General features: G+C 44.1%; 1 protein-coding gene across 1 annotated transcript; it reads left to right on the top strand.

Annotated features, from left to right (window-relative positions):
• Positions 1-5: 5 nt before the first annotated feature.
• Positions 6-24,390, top strand: Smu1 (Smu1 spliceosomal factor). Its single transcript, XM_089548517.1, has 10 exons — positions 6-96; positions 483-549; positions 648-791; positions 2,329-2,481; positions 8,232-8,618; positions 11,269-11,364; positions 13,753-13,880; positions 15,413-15,728; positions 20,263-20,415; positions 24,219-24,390. The coding sequence occupies exons 1-10, from the start codon at positions 71-73 to the stop codon at positions 24,315-24,317; spliced, it is 1,569 nt and encodes a 522-aa protein (XP_089404643.1). The 5' UTR covers positions 6-70; the 3' UTR covers positions 24,318-24,390.
• Positions 24,391-24,811: the final 421 nt, after the last annotated feature.

The following is a 24,811-nucleotide window of genomic DNA, read 5'->3' as shown; positions in this document are numbered from 1 at the left end:
ATGGGGTCGAGAGTAGATTTTTTACGTATCCTCAGCACCAGTGGCGCTCCAGTCGACGTGCGCTTGGAAAATGGCGATTGAAATCGAGTCAGCGGAGTACGTATCCTAAACATTTGTCAACACTCAAAGCCCGAACGCTTGTCTGCATCAGATTCAGTCTGGAATTAATGCTTCCTTTAACACTGTTTGCTTTGACCTGTTTTTAAGGTATTAGCATTGGTCGTCAAGTATTTAACTTAACATACCGTGCGCGCGCGCGCCTAGTTCTAAAAGCGTCGATAAATTTTCAAGTTATTGAAACGCTTTCAGTACTTGATATAATGCGTGGATATTTGACTTAATTGCTTAAAACGACTAGACGGACTCATTCTTTTGTTTGTTTATGCGTGAATATAATGCTTGAAATGGTTCTTTGGATTAATTTGACTGTGCCAGACAAGACCATATAATGTACTCACCAATTTTGTTTTGCATTGTTATAGTGTCGTTCGCCTGATACAGCAGTACCTAAAAGAGAGCAATCTCTTCCGAACACTTCAGGTGTTGCAGGTGAGAGCAGATTATTCACAATCTCATGCAGCGCTTTTCGAAACGTGTTTTGGCTTGGTGCTGAAAAGGCTTGCTCAACGTATTGTCATTTTGTGCAGGAAGAAACGTCCATATCTTTGAACACAGTCGACAGTGTGGACAGCTTCGTTCAAGACATCCACAGTGGTCACTGGGACACCGTTCTCAAAGTGGTTCAGTCGCTGAAGCTTCCGGACAAAAAGCTAATCGATCTATATGAGCAGGTAAGTTTCGTTCGTGTGCAGATAGCGAAGTAACAGAAACGGTGGGCTACCGCTCGGGCTGCTGCGACTGCTGCTTCTATAAAAGCACATTAGAGACACTTTTTTATATTCGCCTGTTTTTATGGGCGAATGTCAGCTGACAACGAGCGCAGGAAAATGTGAGAGTAACGTGTAAATGACCTCCGATTTAATGGATGTAGGCTGCAGTATTCAAGTCAGCTATGTGGGACGAAATGCTTCATTTATTTTTTGTCTGAAATGAAGCAGAAGGAACCAATGTTTGGTTGTCTGGGTACTGGAGAGAAATGTTACCATGGTGCGAGTTGATGCTTGCGTTTGTTAGCCGCCAAGATGTGAATGTTGCAATGACAGATGATTCACAACTTCCTTAACTTGCACTGCCCTTGACATGGAAGTGGAGGAGTGCTCTGTCAAATCGTGTGTGCCATTCGGTTAGACTTAGACTTTTTATTACCTGGCTACTAGCTGTCATTATGTCTGAGCCAAGTGCCTAACTCTCTGTGGCAGTTGATGAAAATGCACCCGATAAATGCTCTATATCTCTCTTGTAGTTGTCTGTGTAGAAGAAGCTTCCCAGTGCTGTGACACTGCTCACATGTTCTCAGTGTTGAGCGGATAATAATAATAATAATAATAATAATAATAATAATAATAATAATAATAATAATAATAATAATAGAGATTTATTCATCACAACGATGAAAAGGGCCAAGGAAAAAAGCCAGCAAGGCTTGACGAGCCCTCGGTCCCTACATATACAAAGGCATCAGGGGAACAAAGAATAAATATTGTGCAAAAGTATCACAATAACAAAAATAGTACTACAAACTTTTGATGCAAACATTGAATAAAAAGGAAAATTGAAAAGATTATAAAACCAGACTAATTTTTGAAACACAGGAAATGTTTACAAAGGTCACGGATCGGCGTACTAATTATGTCAATATTTTTATGATGTAACGTGTTTAGGCAGCTGGAAGGCAATCATTTGTAATCCGTAGTTTGTTCTTGGAGTTTTAGTCTGCCACGGGTAGTGTTGTCTAGTGTTATACAGCTTCTCGCTCGGCGTTAGGCAGGCCAGTGTCCCCAAATAATCAATATGACGAAGTAGCTCCTTCTTATACCTCGAAAGCAGTTGAAAACTATAGATGTCAAAAATTTTCATAATGCATGCATCTTCAAAGTACTGGTTTGTATGCTGGTTGAAACTAAGCTGGAATATGCACCTTATCACTTTCTTTTGAAGTAGATAAATTTTGTCAAGATTATTCAGCGTGGTCATGCCCCAGACAAGGTGACAATAATTCAAATGGTACAAAAACAAAGATTTGTATATGAGCTCCTTAATCCTCGCAGGAAGCATTGTTTTCAGGCGATATAGGTGTCCTACGACTCGAGCGAGTTTAGGCAAGATAGTATCTACATGATGGTTCCATGACATTGTTTCGTGAAAAACGACTCCAAGTGTTTTAAATTTTTCTACTATCTCGATGACCTTTTCCTTCCTTTCCCTCAGGTGGTGTTAGAGCTTATTGAGCTGCGTGAACTTGGAGCGGCTCGGTCTTTGCTGAGACAGACAGACCCTATGATCAAGCTCAAACAAGAAGAACCAGAAAGATACATCCACTTGGAAAACCAACTGGCACGCTCCTACTTTGATCCGCAAGAGGTATGTGGGCTAGCACCGCAGTGAGACTCTCAATATAGGCATGCCAAAGTACTCTCAATAGGCATGCCATGGTACAGCTGCATTCTACATTTCATAGACTCTAGTGGCAATTTGCTTGGCTTTCTGCTTCTACATGCCCTGAGTCATGGTGTGCGGATTTTTTGAACTGGAAGAGCTTGGAGGCAATATGCCACATGTTTCTAGAAGCAGAAAACCGCAATAAACTCTACTGTGACATCTAAAGTTGCTCGGTCTCCAAAGCCACGACAGCTGTACCAAAAAAAAAAGGTTACGAGTGTAGGTGTCGAAACAGTAGACCACAGTGCAAAAACATGATTCACGCGGCGGATACATCTTGCTGATGGTTGCGTTATTATCAGCAAAGAGTAGGACTGTAACATTCATAAAAAGAAAGACTGGCTCATAAAATCATGGAGAAAGATAGACAGGAGCACTGCTTTGCTGATAAAAGGCGCTCAATTTTGCTACATTCGAGAGAGCTTGACGGGGCATCTCATGGATAGTGCTTGGTTTTGGTATTGGCCCTGGTACCGCACTCCCGCCATGTTGCTGCTGCGGCGGTTTCACGGTCCATGGTGTGGGAGCTTCCATGCCCTTAATCTGCTAGCATGCACCGTGGCATGTGTTTCTGTTGTTGTCTGCTTCATGGCTTTCCTGCATTGCTGCATTTGCAGTCTGCTTTTGCCTGCTTCATACAGCACTTACTCCCCATGCAGACGTGTTTCTGTTCTTTCAGTCTTTTCTTTCGTGTTCCATGCCGGCTGTGTAGTCAGTATTAGTACTGCATCAGGAAAATGGCTAGGTATTTCAGGCTTAATGTCTGGCGTCTGCAGGTGGGCTAACAGATAGAGCGTAGAGGTAGGCTCTGGATTAATTTCGGCCAACTGGGGTCCTTTAATGTGCACTGATACCACACAATACCCACATAGTGCGCATATTTAGAAAATTTATGCAACTCAGCTTGGTAGGTGCAGCATTGGTGGCAGAACGGCACATCACTGCTGGGTGTTGAACAACTCTTCTTTGTCATATCCTTGTTTACAGCCAATAACGTTACATTTCATCACCTACCGTCCACGTACGGAACACCAGAATTCAGATAACACTGCATAGCATGCTGTTCTCACGTCTCCTGTGCCGTTTGCATACCAGCCGTCTCGTGGGTTGTATTTTCTGCGTGCCCCTATGGAGTCGCATTCACGGGTATATGCAGATGACATCTAAAAATGATATGAGTGGTGAACAGATGACCCGGCATCAAGCGAGATTAGCGGGCTGCTTCCTTCAGTGAACATGTATTGTGTGGAGCCGGCTGCAAAATAATTAATGCCAGTGACTGTTGAACTGCAAACATAAAAATTTCTGTACAAAAACATTTCCGAGTTTACTGCTGCGGTAGCTCAGTGGTTATGGTACTGAGCTGCTGATCCTAAAGATGTGGGTTCGATCCCGACCACGGCAGTCACATTTTGATGGAGGTAGGAGGCTAGAGGCCCGTGTACTGTGCAATGTTAGTTCACATTAAAGAAGCACAGGGGGCCAAAGATTTTCCGGAGCTCTCTACTATGGTGTCCCTCATAGCCTAAGTCACTCTGGGATGTTAAACTCTCATGAACCATAAAGCATTCCTCTATTGATAGAGACGTGTATCTAGTAGAGTGAGAGATTCCACAGATGTCTTACTGCAGTAAAACTTTGTTGGCACATGTTTAAAAAATGAGGCGGGAAAATGTATTATGTGGGAAAACGTATGATCCAAACTGTCTAATTTTGAAAAATGTAGTTTTTGAATGAGGTACCCTTTGATCTGACACTTTCACTTCATAAAAATGTAAAGCAATCAACCAATCTTTTATTTCCTCTAAAATAGAGACGGAAACAGGACTAAAAGCTTGTGAGCTTTCCTCTGTGCAACTTGGTAGTACAGCAGAGAAGCGGCAAGCGAACGTTGATTAGCATTTCTTGGCCTAACCTAACCTTGTTTTATACGTCGTGCTTTTTAAAGAAAGCTATCGGCCTAGATTTGAATAAATGCAGTACCTGGATAAGACTGCATTCTCACATCTTCCCCTTTCAGGCTCACCTGTGCTTGATGATGATGAAAACGTTTATTAAAGCCACAATGCCTTAGTTGAAGGGAAGGCTGATCGGGTCCCTAGTCCGGGACGCCGTTGGTGAAAGCCGCTGCCCGTGCTCTGGCGACGAGGGCTCGTTGTTCCTCGAGGTCCGAGCTGGACAGGGCCGCCTCCCAGCCCTCCCGCGTTGGCTGATTTATGATCTCAATGCTGTCATTTTTCTGACAAGCCCATACCATGTGGTACAAGTTTGCGTTCTGGCCACAAAATTTGCACTGTGCCGAAAAGGACTCGGGCTCAATGGCGTGAAGCGTAGCTGGGTTATTGAAAGACAAGGTTTGTAGCCTGCGAAGGTGACATTCCTCTGATTTACTGAGACCCTTAGTGGGCCTCGGGAGTGTCTGCCTTTCAAGGCGCAAATGTTGCAATATTTCTGAATATGTCGTTAGCGGAGAGGGGGAGCCAGAATCAGGAAGGGAGGACGTAGAAGGATGCCGGGGAAAATTTGGAAAATTTTTTTTTTGCTGAGACAAAAAACTGCACATTGGCAGATGTGGAGGTCATGACTGGAGACATGAAATGCATTTCTGCATTAAGGGGGGAAGCTGATCTTAGAAAAAAAAATTTTGTTAATGAAGTCACAATAATGGAATCTTCAAGAATATTTCTGTGTGCTGATTCGAAATATGTAATTTAATTTTATGTAAAGCAAGACTCTGTGCACTTATGTAATATGTTATGTTACTTTTTGCCGAGAGCTTTCAATAAGTTTTGCTGCAGGAAACTTGCTAGGACGCATGCCATTGGCTTGTCTTGACATCAAGCTATGCAATAAGGGCAAAATTATTATCCTGCCTATCATAGAAGTTGAGTTACAGGGTTTTTGAATTTGCCACTTCACAAACGGGAAGAAACTGATCATATCAAAATCCTACAACTCACCTTCTATATCAGGCAGGACGATAATTTTACCCTTATTGCACAGCTTGATGTCAAGAGAAACCAATGGCATGCGTCCTAGCAAGTTTCCTGCAGTAGAATTTCTTTCACTGTCTCGGCAAAAGTTACCTAACTTATACCCCTGCCACACGGCAAATTTAATGTCATTCCCATCAAATGACGTTCGTTCAAAATGACATTAGTTTGCTGCCACACGAGAAAATATAATGTCATTCGATGAAAACGACATTAGGTACCGAATGAGTTTACAGAACTCATTCGCCAGCGATCTCTGAGCTAATGTGTTCCCTCGACACCAGAGACTTGGTGAGAATATACACCGAAAAACACGATTACAAAAACGTCACAAGCTTTGTAATATTTCCACGTCCGTATGATTGTGCAGTCGTTCATTTATGTACATAAAAATGTCAAATAGAATTGGAAAAAATAAAACTCACTCTCGCTACCAGCCTTGCGTGGTTAACATTCACAACATAGCGACGCCCAGCTCGCCCGCTTCGGACCGAATACTGCGTTGCCGCTGCATTTTTCTACGGGATAGCTTGCTCTAAACGGTTGTATTCGCTCTTATTTTGTGCATTCTCATCCCTCCGTGACAATACAGGTTTGAAATATTAGTCGCTTTTGAGATAAATTTCAGAATTTGTTGATGTTAGCTGAACTATGTACGGCGTACACGGTCGTCATAGCAACGACCCCGAGCGAAGTATTTCTCCAACTTTGCACTAGAATCTACATTTTCATTTCATCCATTTGATTTACATTTAAAAAAAAAACAAAGCCTTCAAATGCATTCATTACTGCCGTTAATAAAAGAGAAAAACGTTTCTTCGGCACTCAGTTCAGGAGGTTTGACTTGCTGTCATCTAGATGGCGCCACAGTATGTTATGCTTCTTGCGCGCTGCGCTAGTCACTCCCAACCACCGTGCTCCCAACTAAAACTGTTGTGACGACGGGCGGCAGTGCGCGCAAGGTGCGCCCGTAGCATGCGCAAAGCTTTTGCGGACGCACAGCCAATACTGTCTAATTTCACCAAGAGAGCATTTCACAAAATGACGTCCGCCATTTGCCTGCCGCCGCTGGCTGAGGTTTGGCTTGGCTTGGACTCATGGTGGATAGCAGTGATCAACACGTTATTGAAATGAGGATGAAGATTTTAAAATCGGTTTCCATTAGCAAAGCAATACTTTTTGCAACGTATTGAAGCATACATCGAAATTTTTGTATGCTGTACTCTCTTTCCATCACAATCGCCATCATTTGCAAATGACATTAGTTTTTGCTGTGTAGCAGCGCGTAGAAAAAATGACATTAAGTCGAACAAATGTCATTCGATGAGAATGACATTAAATTTGCTGTGTGGCAGGGGTATTAGTGCGTAAGTGCACAAGGACTTGTTGTACATGAAATTAAATTAGATGTTTGGAATCAGCATGCAAGAATGCATATTCCCTGAAGATTTCATAGTTGTGACTCCATTAATAAAAATTTATTTCCAAGACCCCCCCCCCTTAAGGGTGGACGAGGGTCTTAAAACTGACTTTTTTATTTATGGCTAGAATCTGATGAAATTTTGCACACAGGTGCGTTTCTCTCTTCTTATTCTAAATATGTAGTCATAATTGAGCTGGTGGTCCTAGATCAAAAGTTATCTTGCATTCTGAGTGTGATTAGGTAATTTCTTACGTAGCTTTAATGAACTTTCTCATTGCATTTTGTTGCTTTTAATTACATGAATTGATAGCCAGCGAATTCCCATACCCGATGACATTCTTACTTTTTTTTGTTTAGGCCACATATAGATAGCAATTTACAATTAGCTTAACGAGTTGCAGTGTAAAATACTGCAACCTTTTACTCTTGACCTAGTATATCAGGATGACATGCCTTTAGAGAAAAACAAAGAATGTCATCGAGTATGGGAACTCTCTGGCTATCAATTCATGTAAAAAAAAGGAACAAAATGCAATGAGAAAGTTCATTAAAGCTGCGTAAGAAATTACCTGACTACACTGTAGACTTTGTAAGATCTTAGGTCACCAGCTCAATTATGACTACAGTTTTTAAATCAGAAGAGAAAAATGGATCTGCGTGCAAAATTTCATGAGATTCTAGCCATAAATTAAAAAAAAATGGCTGAGGCTTAGCTAAGGTTAAGCCTAGTCAGATGCGAAGCATATTGATGGCTAGGCTTGGTAATACATGGCTTTCCTTGGTTGACATTCATCCCGCTCTTCATCGGTCTCTGTGGCACGCTGAAGCTTTCGCTTCTCGTTCAAATCAGCCCTGCTTCTAGGCGGCATCCCAACACCTGGCCGCCTCGTAAGTGCCCGGAGAGCGAGGCAAGCTCAGCTTTATACCACTGCTGTAGCGTCACGTGGTCAGCTGCAGCGCCTCTGATGTGGAGCCTCCACCGCCGCGGCCGACCGCGCGAGCCGGCAGCCCATCTCTCCTCTGCTGTGACGTGATGTTGTCACGTGGTGTCACGTGGTCACGCTAAAGGTCAACGGTAGCTCCACTGCCGCGCTCGACGGGCTGTAGTGTAGCTCTAGTAATATGCTTCGCATAAAAGTTAGTTTTAAGACTCTCGTCCCGTCTTAATGTGTGTTGATAATGAAACTACCGAGACGTACACTGAAAACAGAGCGTGTGTTGTTGGGTGTGAAAGCAAGCTGGTGCTTTTGCTGCAGGCGTACTCCAATGGGAGCAGCAAGGAGCGCCGGCGGGCAGCCATTGCGCAGGCCCTGTCGGGCGAGGTGAGCGTGGTGCCCCCGTCGCGCCTCTTGGCCCTGCTGGGCCAGGCCCTCAAGTGGCAGCAGCACCAGGGCCTGCTGCCCCCCGGCACCACCCTGGACCTGTTCCGGGGCAGGGCCGCCCACCGGGGGGGCACCCAGGAGGAGGAGCGCTTCCCCACCCAGCTGTCTCGCAGCATGCGCTTTGGCCCCAAGGCGCACGTGGAGTGCGCTCGCTTCTCCCCCGACGGGCAGTTCCTCGTCACGGGCTCGGTGGACGGCTTCCTCGAGGTGTGGAACTTCACCACGGGCAAGATCCGGCGGGACCTCAAGTACCAGAGCCAGGTGTGTGTGTGTGTGTGTGTGTGTTGTCTGTGACGGCAGCTGGCGGCAGAAACTTGCTTGCACACGAACAAAAAGGCTTAAATTAAGGACCGCGCAGCACAGTTAAACCTGTTTATAACAAAATTGACAAAAGTCCAGGATTTTTGTTGCATCTATTTTTTTGTTGCGTGCAGTTTTCAAGAGAAGAGTCGAAAAGGCACTGCAGAACAGAAACGAAAATAAGTAATAAATGTAAGTGAAATCACCCAGGTGATTTCACCTACATTTATTTATATTTAACATTTTCAAGCTTGAAAATGTTTATACAGAAAACAGCGTTACTCGTAGTCATGAACACGGAGAAATGCTTCATGATCACACTGATAGCACGACTACGGCTTGCACAACCCCTCTACGAGTGGGGTGGGGAGGGTGCGAGAGGCAGGGGTGTCGCGGCTGAGCCAAAGGAGAACGTGCGTGCCTGTGCCACTGCTGCAGACCAGCAGCAGAGGAATATTCGCTCTTTCGATTTTCCCCTCTCTGTTGCCCCAGGAAACAACCTCACATTGCGTTGCTTGTACTCTTCGCCGTCCCTTCTTCCGACGCGTGAGAGCTGTTGGTGCCGGAATGGTGTAAGCAACCGCGCGGTGGCGATGGCTATGCACTGCTGGTGTCGTTTTTTTTTCTTGCTATGCCCTATTGTTCTTCGCTGCTTCTGAGCATTAACTCTTGTGACGCTTGTGGTATGACGTTCCAAAAGAGAAAGCGCCAGAGATGCACTGACGGCGCATTGTGTCAGCTGCGCCGTTCGTTGCGATCAGCGTTCCTCTCATATCAGTTAGGGCTTTATCGTCACGAAACTTTCACATGATTCTGCCAAATTCGAGTAACTCAGCACTAGCTAACAGATAGATGGCGTAGCCAGTTTGTTACATCAAGATCAATTGCCTCAACACCTTTGTTACATGGAGGCGCTTCAATGGGGGCGGCGTTGGGGAATTGAGAAACTTCGTGATATTGAGGAATTCGCTACATGAAGGTTCGTTACATCTAGTTTTAACTGTCAACTATGTAAAGGAAAATGATAGCAGTTATATAAAGCGATGGAAGGAGCGCAGAGTTGATAGCCTAGCTGGAATTTAGGATTTAATAGACATATACAGGGTATTTAATGCAGAGATCACATAGCCAATGGCCTCTTGGGGCAACAAGGTGATTTCTGAGTGAATGTAAACACATAGAGCCAGGCGGGCTGTTGAGATCGGGAAGTTTGTGGGATACGGTGGCTGCAGGACAGGGCTGATTAAATATTGATAGAACAGGTCTCTGTCCTGCAGTAGCTGTAGCTGAGCTGGTGATGAGCTGGGGTTAGAGGTTCAGCTCATGTAATGTGACTGTAAAGGTGGAAGGAAAAAATTTGCTGAGTTCTCGGGGCACATTAGCTAACCTCACTAGTGGTCAGCATTTTGTTGAGAACCCTCTGTGATGGCTTGCCTCGTGGCCTGATGAGTATACTTTGGCACATAAAAATGCACTGGTTTGTCCAGAATTGATGGGCAAGCTGTAGATTTATGCTTGTTGACAAAGTCGTCAGCAATGTTTTGTTGAAACTCCGTTTCATTGTATTTCTTTTCTCAAATCGTTACTGCCCCATGCCTTTGCTGTGTCTGTAATCATGCACTCAGACGGGTGGGTGGTTAGGACTGAATGGAACGAAACAAACATATTCCATCAAAGTGGCCTCACATTCATTACGTGCCTTCCATCCACTGCTTAGGAACAGAATGTGCAAGGCATGGTTTCTCCAGGAGAACAGTGTGCAGAGGAGGCAATCTCATAATGCTCTCTCCTTTCACCTGTACTCACAATTAGAAATCTACCTATATTCGTGTCACCGTGTGTGTTTATGAGCATGAATGAGACGAAAAATGGGGTCAGCTTTGTTGTTAAAACTCTTGCGACAGTGACATTTTGTAGTAGCTTGTTTTCTGCTCAGGCTGCATGACAGTTGTTGCTTTTTGTTTACCTTTAGTGCTGAATATTAAAAATACCGCTTCCCGTTTTATCATTTTCCCATTGTACAAGTGTCTGATGTTGATGCTTAGGTTTTAAATTCTTTCCAAGGGCTCCGTCAGTCCACCACTCTGCATTGATGCTGTTTTCACACGCCATACTGCGATTTCTTCCTTGTCTCTCGTTTAGTCCATTTAAACTGTCGAGCAACAAAAGACTGACTCACACGAGATTGCCACCATTGACAAACAAGCGAGAGTTTATTGCGAAATTTTAAAACAAGCACAATTTTACCTAGGCTGCACCCAGGAGTCCTCCGCAGTGTCACCACATTGGGTAAACAGAGGGACTGCCTCTAGGTTGTGAAAATTGCCAATAGACAGGTTCATTGAATGAGTGGCAGCCAAAGCATGTCTGGTGTGCACAAATTAGCCTAAAAGGATGTTAATGTCATAAAAATTCGCGCTGTGTGCTGTCCATTTTAGAACATGGTTGTATTTAAGTCTTGAGAGCTGTTTGATCACATTTGAGGCTTGTGATTTATTGTCTTTTTGTCTGCACTAATTTTTGCATTTGTTTTTGAACATGACTACTACTACTGGTGCTCATGGGACCTGTGTGGGCTGGTGTTGCATGAATTGTCTGGTTTTTGTTTCAGGACAACTTCATGATGATGGATGACGCAGTGTTGTGCATCTGCTTCAGCCGGGATTCCGAGATGCTGGCTTCTGGAAGCCAAGATGGCAAAATCAAGGCAAGGTCACCTTTGATTGTGCTACCAGCATTGTTCAAAACATATGCACGCATGGTAATGGGCAGGCTAGTGCAAATGTAGGCATGTGCTGCAGATTTTAGAGTGCAGAGCACCACTATCTTGTTTTGACCACTATCTGCACAATTTTCCGACGGCTCAGTGCATAAGAGGAAGACATTTTTTAAGTACTGCCGGGAACGGTTGCAGACATTTGGGAAGCATGCCTCGGTGTGTGGCTGAGCATATGGGAGAACTTTTCTTCTTCGATGTGACTTCTAAAGTGCACGGTTGACATGATAATGGTGTAGCAAGACTCCGTGCTTCATATAGCTCTTATCTGATAATCTTTTCCACGGCTGTCTTGGAAAAGAAGGGGCGCGCGAAACCTTGCCACAGTAATGGTGGTGTCGTAAAAACCGGATAATGGGTCGAACTTTTTTTCAAAAAACCATGGCAAAAAATCGACCCCCATCTTATATATACTGGTCATTGGCGAAAAAACTACGGAAGTCTTGCAACAATGGGCGACTGAAGTCAACAGCCTCCATCACCATCGCCATCAGCAGCAGCGCAGTATGGCGACGTTGTGGCGCTGTCAATTTGCGTTTCCATGGTCACAAAGTTATTTTGGTCTGTGGCTGGGTATTGTCAGTGTGGAAATCTCTCCCCGCAGAGATGGTGCGCAAGCCTTTTAGAAAATGCGGCGTAAGCAGTGCGCTAGACGACACAGAGGATGATACTATATGAGACGTGGGCAGCGAGAAGCAATTGTCATCCGACTTGAGTTCGGACGACTCTGATGACTCGGAGTAATGCTTGCGCGCTTCGTGCCCTTCTCTGTACTGTACACCCGGCCAATTCTTTAACAGTATTGCGCGACCATTGCCGCATGTGTTTGTCAGCACCTCATCACGGAGCGGAGAAAGAAGCTAGAGTAAGCGCATGTGTACACATGTGCGTATCTCGCTTGCTTCACCGCTCAGCACCGTTAATAAGGCGCCGACAAGCACGCCGGTCGGTGGTCGCACGATCGATAGTGTTAAAGAATTGGCCGGGTGTACATACGAGCAGCATCTAAGTGGAAATAAATACTGTCACCATTGTGCAGCCGGTTGAGTCGCACCTGTTTCAAGGTAAGGGTTTCTTTCGGTACTTTTGCCGTTGAAAAAGATTTTTTTCATGTTTAGAATTGGTTAGTTGGGGGGTCGACCTATATTCTGGTCCGACTATATTCTGGTTTTTACGGTAGCAAGTGCCTTATGGTTTTAAGGCTCGAAGGTGGTCTTGCTATGAAGACAAGCCACAGGAAACCCTTTTTTTTAGGCAGTTTTGTTTGTAAATATCTGCCCACTTCTTCACATACGTGGTGTCATTCTCCATGATTCATTCATTCATGTATTTTTCTTTTTTTTTGTTTCCTGCTTTTCAGCACACAAAGTTTACTCTCACTTTACACTTGCGGGCTTACTTTATTTTTTTTTTCCTGTTTCATGCCTGTAAAGGGACCTCATGTTACAATTGTGGCCTCATCTCATTTGGGTAAATACGGTAGTTTAGGAGAATAAATATCGAGGCAAACTAAGTATGCAGACGATGATAGAAGAATTGGAATGTGTTGTGCACACTTGGGTGTCACATGTTGTGAAGAGCATCTTACGTATTTATCTGGAGAACGAAGTACACACCCTAACTGGTGTAGCTTGCCATTACCTGTGTATGGGGCCAAGACGTGGTAACTTAGGCTGGCGGTCAGGTTACGAACAGTGCAGTGAGTGATGGAAAGTAAAATATAGCTGCAACACTAAGGGACAGAAACGAAGGAGCATGGTTTTGATGGAAAACTGGAGTTGATATTTTAGCCAAAATCAAAAGAGGAGAAATAGATACGGGCAAGATATGAAATGTGCACAACTGTCTGCTAAGAGGAAGAAAAGGTAGGTGGGAGCGTCCAAGAGTCGGATGCTATGATGAGATTATGAAAGTTGCTGGAATAACATGGCCATGGCTGGAAAGAGCAGCAGGTTGGAAAGAGCAGCATAGTTTGGCAGTAAGAAAGAGGGATTGCTCTGCAAGTATGTCGAATGTTTGCAAATTTTTGTGTAATGATTGCTGTTCCGTGGAACCACTTTCTTTTCTTCGTCTTTCTGGTGCAAGTTGAACGGGGCATTGACACTTTATTGGTGTAATGGGAACGTTGGTCCTCAGTCTAAACGTTAATAGTTGTAAAACCTTGAAGCCTGGGTTTCCAGCTGTAATTTGGTCAACAGTGCCTGGACCCAGACAAACCTTTGCGGATCCGAACATTTTGTCGCACCCCTTGCTTCTGTTCTGTTACGTTGTCAGCTGGGAAAGTTAAGATACTTTTCGTTCATCATGGTGTATGTGCAGGTGTGGAAGATCCAGACGGGCCAGTGCTTGCGGCGCTTTGAGCGCGCCCACTCCAAGGGCGTCACCTGCCTCACCTTCTCACGAGACAGCAGCCAGCTGCTCAGTGCCTCCTTCGATCAGACCATCAGGTGCGTCTGGGGCAATTCCTTGTTGGTGTAGGCACAGGTGGAAAAGAGGCACCTTTTTGGCAACATGCTAAACTCGTGGTAGTATGTGACAAACTAATGGAACACAGAAATCAATAGCAAGCAAAGTTGCTACAGAGGTTCATGAGAGACTTGCATGATACATGATACGGTTAAACCTCGGAGTAACAAAATTCAGCGTAATTAAATCTCGACGTAACAAGGTATCATAGTTTTCACAACTTAGTGTCCCATAAAACACGATGTGTTTTCAGCCTGAATGCAAAGAAGCAAATTTTGGTGCACTTTGAGTGCAACGATATTTCACTGCTGGCTGAAAGCGAACATGGAGAAAAGTTGCACCTGGAGCTCGAGTGGCTGAGTGGCACACGGACCACTGCAAGGGCATGCAAGTGGATGCTGCTCAGCTAACAGATGCACAGTGCATAGGCCATTCCAGACGGATGTTCGAGATGATGATAGTGGCCAGTGCGCCAACTGCCACGTTATCTGGGGTAGTACAGGTGAGGTTGGCAACCATGGTGTTGAGTGACGCCATCTTCTATCTTGACAAAATCGATACCAAATGCGTTGCACCATCTATTGTGTTCATTGTCTTCTGAGGCTCGGTGCAAAGACAGGAAAAGTCAGGGCTGTCGGACACCTCGCTTCAGATTCAGGCTTAGTGCGCTCGTGCTTGTAGTAAAAAAAATGTGATGAGGCTTGGAGTGAGCTTGATTTCATTGCATCAGGGGCTGATTGAAGGGCACTTGCGAGGGCACTTCCCGCTTTCGCCAAAATGGAGAGAAAAAGGAAGGGGAGGTGCCAGCGTAACATGCCACCGTCAGCCTTTCCTTTGTTTCTCTGCATGCGAGATAGCGACGAAATGCCTCGTCGTGTCATCGATGTGCTCAGGAAGACGCAAATATGACGATCATGACCATGAAACCAATACTTGCGACGGGTGCGTCGCACGCAGGGTTTGATACCCATTCTGAGGTGGTTCACGAGCTTGGAACATGAGTAATAAGCAGTGGAATCTCTATGGGCATATAAACAACTTGTAAATTGATAGCTAAGGATAAGCAGAAGTAGCAGATCAATGCAGATCAATCTCACTGCAGATCATGTTTTTCAGGTTAGTGAGCCACAACATATTTCAAGAGTTCTTTTCATGCTAGGAAATGAGTTTTGATGTAGTGAAGTTTCAACGTAAGGAAGTAAAGTGTGGATTTTACCAACTTTGTTATATTAAGGCTTAACTGTTAGCCTACTTATAGTGAATCTGACAGTTGTTGACCCGATACTTTTCGACATAGATTTGCAGGTCAGGGCTTCAGTCTGAGGGCTTCTGAAGGCAGTGTTATCAATCTGTTGGTATCAGCTATTCCGTGTGTCCTATGTTGAGTAGGGAAGCGTATCAAGAGGAAGTCATTCCCCTAGTTTGTGAATGGTTTGAATTGCATTGCATTGTGAAGCATTGCATTGTGGAGCTTGCTGGAAAGAAGAGCACATCTTTCTTCCTCTGCCCACAGGATCCACGGTCTCAAGTCTGGGAAGCTACTCAAGGAGTTCCGTGGCCACACCTCGTTTGTGAACGATGTCATCTTCACGCCCGAGAGTCACCACCTGCTCAGTGCCAGCTCTGACGGCACGGTCAAGCTGTGGAGCGTCAAGAGCACCGAGTGCCTGAGCACCTTCAAGTCCCTGGGGGCAGCCGGTGGCACGGCCGGTGGTGCCATTGGTGCCGACATCACGGTGAACTCCATCCACGCCCTGCCCAAGAACCCCGAGCACTTTGTGGTCTGCAACCGCTCCAACACCGTCTCCATCATGAACATGCAGGGGCAGGTAGGTGGAGGAACAGCGCGTTTTGCAGGAATCGCCGCGTTCTTTGCGCTTGCCACATCATTTGATGAACAGTGGAGATTGAATAAGGGAGTAATCACTCCCTTATTACAAATCTACTCCACCTTGGGGGATTCCCCTAAACATTTGGTCAACACTGTTCCCACTTCAAGTTATTGATCAATTCGCTCTTGCGCTACCATAAGCTTGCCGTCCTGGTTAGCTCAGTTGGTAGAGCGACTGCTCCGGTGAAGCGGTGGTCCTGGGTTCAAACCCCGGACCAGGACGAATTTTTCTTTAACTACGAAATTTCTGAGAAAGCTGTATAGCTTTCCTTTGTAGCCGTATGGCTGCGCTCGGGTGGACGTCAATGAGTAATTTCTCCCTTATTACAAATCTACTCCACCTTGGGGGATTCCCCTAAAAACATTTGCTCAACACTGTTCCCACTTCGAGTTATTGATCAATTTGCTCTCGCCCTACCATAAGCTTGCCGTCATGGTTAGCTCAATTGGTAGAGCGACTGCTCCGGTGAAGCGATGGTCCCGGGTTCGAACCCCGGACCAGGACGAATTTTTCTTTAACTGCGAAGTTTCTGAGAAAGCTGTATAGCTTTCCTTTGTAGCCGTTTGGCTGCGCTCGGGTGGACGTCAATGAGTAATTACTCCCTTATTACAAATCTACTCCACCTTGGGGGATTCCCCTAAACATTTGGTCAGTGGAGATTGAGTTGCACGGCACCAGTTTGGTTGGCGTGGATCACAGCTATCACCAGAGGAATGTGGAAATTACTGTACGAGCTGTTTGGGGAAAAGTCAGCAGTGCCAGTTCCGAAAAAAGGAAGAAAAAAGCAGATGCCAACACTTTTAATATAATTTGGCCGTTGACAGGGAGTTCATGCATTTACGTCAGGAGGGCTCATCACCATTTCATACACAGCCAGCACCTTTTCGTTTTCACATTCAATGGCCTGTGCTTCACAATTAAAAATATATATTCATCCACAGAGTGGAAGATTTGGAACATTCTTGTCCTTGAGCAAAGTGTAGAAGAAACGATTGAAATGATTTAGTACAGTAAAACCTCGCTAATTCGAAGCCATTGGTACCGCAAAAAAATATAAATACTATTCGAACGAAACACAGCCAAGTGGAATTGTCGGATTTTAGTTTCAATTGCGAGACTTCGTCTCAGAGGCTCGAGACATCAGCGTGGTCTCACACGTGTTTCATTTTACTGTTCACATTGTATTTCACATAGTGTGCTTGATTTGTAAATGATGAGAGTGGTTTTATTTGGTGCTTTAGAGTCTTTGGAACATACTGCCAAGATACTTTACGAAATGTGTTTGCAGATTTTGATTATGGTGATGTCAGGGAAGGCCAGGCCCCTTTTCCTATGCCTTAGGCCATCGGTCATTATGTGACTGACGTTTTGAACTTGCCGGCAAACATTGAAGCGCTCCTGGACAACCTGTGCCATCTGGTTTGCTGCTATAATGCTATCTCTTTAGTTTCGTTTGTTCTTTTTAATTTTCCTAACACAAGGAGGCGACATGAAAAATGAAACTTTGACTGAACGTAGTGTGCTGGTAGGCAATCTGGTGTGTTGCCTCGCATTGCTTTCTTTTTTTAGAGCAGCAGTGGTGAGTGAGACAACCGTGTGGAATGGTCAGATTTCAATATTTAAAATTTGAGGTACTACGTTATCCATAGAGGCCAACTTGTGTTTGTCCTCAGTTCCCGTTTAACCTGTTGCAAAGCTTCTTTGTCTGCAAGTTTGTGCACGAATTGCGTGCTTGATAAGGGAGTGCCAGGAGTTTGCTTTGGCAGCTGTGAAAGTGCGTTTGCTCGAAGAAGAGGTGGAAAATCTCAGGATGGCACTTTTCCCATGACTCTTCATGTCTTGTAGTTCGTGTGTTTCACGTCGTTTTCTTCGGCATGCACCCCTGCCAACTAGGCAGAGCCATTGGGTTACCAAGGTGTCAATGCCAGTGTGGGTGCAGCTGAAATTCGTTGATGTTCAGAACCGGAATCAGAATTTTTATTAGTCAATCATTTGTTCAGTACAAATTGATATGCAGAAGGAGGTCCCATAGTCGATGACTGAAAGGGGACCTCCTGGGGACATCCTGGAGATGTCGCTGTTGCTCATCAAGCGAGCGATGATGATACAAACAGTCGTAGTGATCTCATGCTCAAAAAAAGCCTGGTCAGAAATGTGATTGGGTGGTTTTGCTGCGTTTCAAAAATGAGAAACCATCGGATGCATTCGAAGCTTAAGGGGATCAGCGGCAGCGCCACTGAGAAATAATAATAATAAAAAAAGAACAGTAAATTGATTGTTAATTTTCTTGGCACATCCTTGAATTTTTTTTCTATGTTAAGGAATTAATTGCCAGTTTTGCATTAAAGTGTTTTTACTATGTTTGATTCCTGCAAATAAGGAAGGGGGCTTCCTTGTACTTCCGTCCCAAATTTACTTATCCAAAGGTCAGGAAGCTGTTCTTTCCTCATTCAGTCTTCAAAGTGTTTCTTTGGCCAAGGCCTAATCGGAGGCCAAAAAAATTTGTAAACACTTCAGTCTGGGAGCATTAACTAAATCAGTGGACAAAACCACAGGAATCAGCTTACAGCTATTTTTTAGTGCGAAAACCTACAAGCCAGATGTTCCATTTTGTGTAACCGTTTCCGAGAACGGAACGTGGCAAAAGTCTGTTTCAGTATTTAAGAATGTTTCAAATTCTCTGACCTTTGACGATCCGTATCAGGTGAAAAATTCACAGCACGTAATCCAGTCTCTGGAAACGCACAAGAACAAACGTCTTTTAGCCCGCTCTTTTAATGTAAATGACCTTTATTATTCACTGCTGCATGACGAACTGTTTTCACGTATTGAGGACTTTATTGACAAGCACGGCATAGTTGCATTCCAGATGGAGGCAGGCATCTCTGTAGGAGGGTTTTTAGAGCTGCTTAAAACCTTATTCAGAATCTACTTAGAATTTTTTTTGCAAAATCAAGGCATTTGCATTGGTTCCTGTATAGCGGCCATGCTCAGTGACCTATACTTAGCAAAAAAGAACAGAGTGCTCAAAGAACAATTCAGAGTTTCCAAGGTTCTAGAATGCTTCCGATATGTCGACGATTTTCTTGTCACGTCAGAAACTGATGTCCTTGATTTAAATGCTGTCTTCTCACAAATCTAAGGTATTTTTGTTCAGAGCTGGTTTCCTCTTAAATTAACGAGTGAATTGCCTCAAAATCAGGCCATCAGATTTCTGGACCTGAAACTCAAGTTTTAAGAAGAACCATACTTGCTGGTCGTACGAACCACATGGCAACGAGCCATTTCTTCCCTTTTCTTCGTGTCATTCTAAACTGGCAAAACGTTCCCTAGCTAAGTCGTGCTTCTTCACCAGTGCACTATGTAAATTTTGCAAACACTCATTACAAGACAATTTCAACAACAAACCCATTGTCTCTTGAGGGCTGGTTATCCCAAACAACTGCTTGTCTCTGTATCAGAATCCATTCTTCGAAGTTTGAACGAAAAAGAAAAGCCGGCTGGTTCCGTTTACAAGAAAAAAGAAAAGACCACTGTGGTCCCCTACATTCATTGTTTCACACACAGGCTGGAAAAGATTTGTAAGCGTGCAGAAGTTAGGGTTGTCTTCTGGGCTCCTGAAAAGCTAGGTAAGATATGTAAAAAGTTAACAATGTGTTGCGCAAGAATGAATTTACCACTAATTACGAGAACCGTTTTGTAGCTTACCAAGAAGGTGTTGTCTAGGTTATCCCACTATCCTGTGGTAAGCAATGTGTTGGCCAGATGGGCAGATCCCTAAATGAAAACCTCAAAGAACACAACAACAACGTGCATAACACCGTGAAAGGGCATCTAGGCATTCATTGCAGATATTGCGAGAGCGAAAATTGCCAGCCGGACTTCCAGAAAATCAAGGTGATAAGTATAAGCACTAAAATCAGCTAACGTGTGAAATTATTGAAGCCGCAAAAATCACCCGGTCAGCAGAAAATTGCATCAGCAGCCCCTCTTAGGCAATTTCATCTAAAGAATTGCACTTTTTAACCACATGCAAGTGACATAGAGATTGGCTCCTTGAGTATCATGATTGAATGTGCATGTTGTTTCTTCTGTTGTTTGGTCAGCGCCTATTTATGTGTCTTGCTTCAGTAATTGGCTGATTCGGTCTGTATTATTTGGTTTTTCAGGAAACCTTCTTTTCATTTGAAACAAAAATTCGAAAACTACTGAAGTTCACACATTCTTGTTAGCAGAGATCATGTTGAGAAAAAAGTCTTTTTTTTTCCCCTGAGTACTAGCATGCTACCTCCTTTTCTTACTGTACTCGTCAGCTGCAATGGTGGGTGTTCCCTGTGAATGGAACTCCATTATAGGCTCTAACTCGTGCTTGACTGTTCCCTTTGCATTGTTATGTTTCGGCCGTGTTCGTGTCCGGGTAAATTCTGTGGAAATTGCCATTGTGTAATAAAGATGCATCTCCTCTGTGCAGATTGTGCGCAGCTTCTCCAGTGGCAAGCGGGAAGGTGGCGACTTTGTCTGCTGCACCCTGTCACCCCGGGGAGAATGGATCTACTGTGTTGGCGAGGACCATGTGCTGTACTGCTTCTCCACTGTCTCGGGCACACTGGATCGAACACTCACGGTAAGGAGGCTGCTTAAGGCCGTGGAAACGCTATTTGCAATGTCTCTCGTGGTGATAGCATGCAACATTCTATACTCCAAATGCAGTGTCTGAGCAGGGGGTGCTGACGATTACCCTATTTCCTAGTGCTAAATTTGAGTACAGCTTGACTTTGTGATATATTGAAGGAGAAAACTTGGACACCTATTTTCCTTATTTTTAGTTCAATCGTAATGAAACTGTACCACCTTGCTCAGTTTTTTATACTGATTTAAACAATGAAATTACCTTTCTCATAAATTAGTCGGTTCCCTAGATAATTAATTTTAATTAGTCGCTCATTAGCACCTCTGTGGGAAAAACTGCTCAATAAAAAATCATTCTTAATCCATGGCTACATAGTATGATGAGTAGAGAGTGCAATAATCAAAACCATTTTTTCATTTTACCCTCATTAGTAATCTTACAGCACTTGGAATATCAATGTTCAAGGTGTGAATGTAAAACATCGATAAACTTTGTGAAGTTATAAATTTTTGAAGTGCATTTGAACAAATCTGCTTTGATTATTGCACACACTGTGCCTTCAGCTTCCGTTAGCAAGCAATATGACATATCTGTCTGTCCTAGATGTTGAGATATCGACATACCAAGACAGCCAGAGGTCCAAAATTTTCATGCCATTAAATTATCTGCTCCTGCAAAAATTCAGCAAACAAGATGACCTGAGTTTAATATTTTGGTCAAAATGTTGATTTCTTGAAGGAAAAAATTGGTATAAGTTGGAATATAATACCTGTAGATTCGACAAATGTTATTTTCTGAAAATCGATTCTTTTGGTCATTTTTTGGTCTCAAAGACCAGTGTCCCCCCTTAATGACTGACTCAAGTTATGACTAGCAGTTTTGTGGTAGATCTTGGACTGATACGAACATAGTCAACCGTGCACTTGTGTAGCAATTAGGGGTGCACAATCTTTGTGTGAGGAATAGCCTCACTTGGGCCAGGCAGTGCATCGTTTTTCACAAACCTTCTTATGTGGCAGCCTGAAACGGAGGGGTTTTGGGGGAGATCTGCTTGCTACTGCATCCACCGCTTATGTGCAGGCAGTGCACATTCTAAGCATGGCTGCTGTCTGTAAACATGTTTGGGGAGTCGATTACGCTACAGCTGGCTCAAACTGAGCACAACCCCTCTCACCTGGCCCTGTCGTATCTTCCTCCTCCGTGCAAACGGCAACGCCGACAACATGATCGGAGGGAAATTGCTGCGCTCCTTAAGAGGGGCCTGCCCTTTTGCAGTAAAACACTTCATCGTGAGATGCATGGCCATGTTGCAGTGCAAGAAATTGTGCTATGCTGTGAAATGGCGACAGTGTGGTCATGCTGCTGCTACACCATCACAATCCCCATCCTCGTCCAGAAGCGATTGAGGTGACTGGCGGTCTGCTCATTCGTTGTGGCTTTTCGTAATCAAGTTTGTTTAGTCTGGGAATGTTTAAAAGTGCTCACCGTGCTAACGTCATGTTGCAGGAGCGCATATTCAAGTGACAATTTTTATATTTTTTGGGCTTTTTATAAGCTTGAAAAAAGAAACCACACTGTATATTTGCTCACATAATATGTGCACGTTTTTCTTTAAATTTAAGCTTCAAAAAAGAGGTGCACAATTAAGCAGATTTTACAAGCCAGTCTTAAAAAAAAAACTCGATACAAAAGTCATAACGTGCAATATATACACTGTGTATTGCTGCTTACATGTTCACCCTCCGCCTCGCACCCCTTACTTGCCATAATATAGTTGATTCCAAACGTTATGTAAGAGACATACCCCCTCCTGCCCCACACCTTGTTACCTAGTTGCCCGTGGGGTGACAGGACAGCGTGTGCGCAGCTTGAAGTAATAAACGCAGCGATACAACGCAAAGTGAGCAGTCGGAGGTTTTTATGTTTCGGAAACTCTGCAGACTTTTTGTGGTGTTTGTTTCAAAATACAGGTTTCGTTTTTTTTTTTTTTTTGCGAATGAATTACTGAAATTTTTGTTGTGATTTAATGCGGCAATTGTGTGTGGTCAGAAGTCACTAAGAGTCTATCTCAACATTTTTGACAGCATGAACAGTTCGTTTGCCAGTAATTAAATTTACCAGTAATTTTGCACTTGGAGGTGTGTTTGTAGAAGGAATTGCTTTTGTCATTTAAAAAGTAACGCAATTTAATGAGACAGCCAGCAGACAAGAATGTGAGGGGAAGTTTACTTCTAAGAACTAGCTTGACAAGTTTTCTTTGAGTTGTTGGGGTGGGTCGAGCTAGAGGGCGGGGCATCACCTGGTCTGCATGTTGACAGCAGAGATCGAACTGCGGCTGAATCGTCACAATAGCCCAAGCATGATACTTATCAGGATGACCATGCATGGTTTCGTGTCATTGTCCTACATGCAGTTGATAAACCCACTTAACTGAATGACTGCTCTAAGCGCTCTAACAAACAGTCCTTAGCTGACGGTAAGGGGATGGTGCTTCCTGGTCTACAGATGGGTGTAAGCAAGTGGAAAAATGGCTCAAATAGCACAACTGTACGGCTTATCCAACAGTGTCACCGTCTAATCAAGCCCCCGACTTCCCTGCTTAGTCATGTATCTCATACTCAACAGCCGGCCCGCTATGCCTTGCATGCCAAGAATACTGACCTTTTTCGATGAAAACCGAATTTCAAACACTAAATTCAGCATACTTTTATTGGTTTCTTCCGGTTTAAACTGAAAAGTTGAACCTCTAAATATAAGAAAACAATTATTATCAGCATTTCTCAACATGCAACATTGCATAGAAAATTTTGCACTGAAGTTAAGGATACAAATGTTAGTTATCTTTGTTGAACAGTTAGAAAATTAAGCGCATTAGAAAATATACAGAACTGGTGAAGAGGATTGCCTAAAATCCAGCATTATTCTTCAATCTTGTCTTCATTTAATCTGTTGACCATTTTTTCATACCCTTGCTCAAGTTAGCTGAAATACCATGTATTTTCGCACTTTTACATTATTTCTAGCTGTCGCGGTGTCTCAGTGGTTACGGTGCTCGGCTGCTGACTCGAAAGATGCGGGTTCGATCCCGGCTGCCGCAATCACGTTTCAATGGAGGCGAAATACTAGAGGTCTGTGTATTGTGCGATATCAGTGCACGTTACAGAACTCCCAGGTGGTCAGAATTTCCGGAGCCATTCTCTACGGCCTCCGTCATAGCTTGAGTCGCTTTGGGACATTAAACCTCAGTAATCCAAACCACTATTTCTCAGTATTGAGATGAGATCCTGCTACAAAACACGAGGAAACTGCATCACATTGAATTACGCCTACGACCGAGCTTACTCCAGATCGCTCTCGGCCATTCCCACCACTGCCATTTAAATGAAGTACATGCTGCCCTTGTTGAAACCAAATGCTGATTACTAGCAAGCTCTGTTAGCAACTTTGGACATGCAAAATAACCAAATTGGTTTTGCGATTTCCTGTCACGACAGGGTTTCAGAAGCACTTCGTTTTACTGGCATGTGTTGTAGCACATGTGCTCAGCTTTGTGCAGTGATGGGTAGCGCTGTACAGCGGCCTGGCAATTATGTAGCCAGCAAATGTTTTCCTGAGAGCAGAACAGCATGTGTTGCAGCACTAGGTTACAGGTAAGGGACAGCAGAGATTGCAGTGTTTTCCCAAGTATTGTTAGCCTTCCCACTGCATCACGTTGTCAGTATACAGTCAATAACTGCCTTCGTTCACCTGCTATATAACAGTTGTTACAACGAGCTTGTCTGGCTCCGTTATTGCAGGTCCACGAGAAGGACGTCATTGGTATCTGTCATCACCCGCACCAAAACCTCATCGCAACGTACAGTGAAGACGGCCTCCTCAAGCTCTGGAAGCCATAGGTATAGGGACATTGTAAATAAAAAGAACCACTTGTGTGTCAGATGTCATGACGTGGTGGTTTGCGTGAACTGTGCCAGTTGCCTGTTTCATTTCACTCGTTTTCATGCATGTTCCTTAAAACAGCACAATAGGTGGTTCACAAGCACATCGCAATACTTCACGACGAATGAAGCTGCCTTGCCAATGCACGACTCATTGATCAAAACTTCCGCTTTATTAGAACTTAGATGGTATAACCAAGCACAGGTGGGGTGGGAGCGAATGAAAATGTTAGTGGTGGATAGGACCTCAAGTGAGAGAATATCAGGGGGGTGTACGAACTTGTTGCTAGTGTGAGTGACGGGTAGAAAGTAGAGGATGAAAGAGGATTTGGCTACCGGAGCTGCGGGGAGCCACACGAGAGGCATCCATGTACGCCTATGAGTACTGAAGGAGGGACTGCGATAAGAGGCAGCGGCATGTTGGCAGCCAGCATGCAGGACTGGTGACATAC

This window comes from Amblyomma mixtum, chromosome 6, assembly GCF_055824585.1.
Source record: "Amblyomma mixtum isolate Tamu chromosome 6, ASM5582458v1, whole genome shotgun sequence".
Lineage (NCBI taxonomy): Eukaryota > Metazoa > Arthropoda > Arachnida > Ixodida > Ixodidae > Amblyomma > Amblyomma mixtum.
Note: the sequence above shows the minus strand (reverse complement) of the source record. Positions and strands in the feature narration are given on the sequence as shown.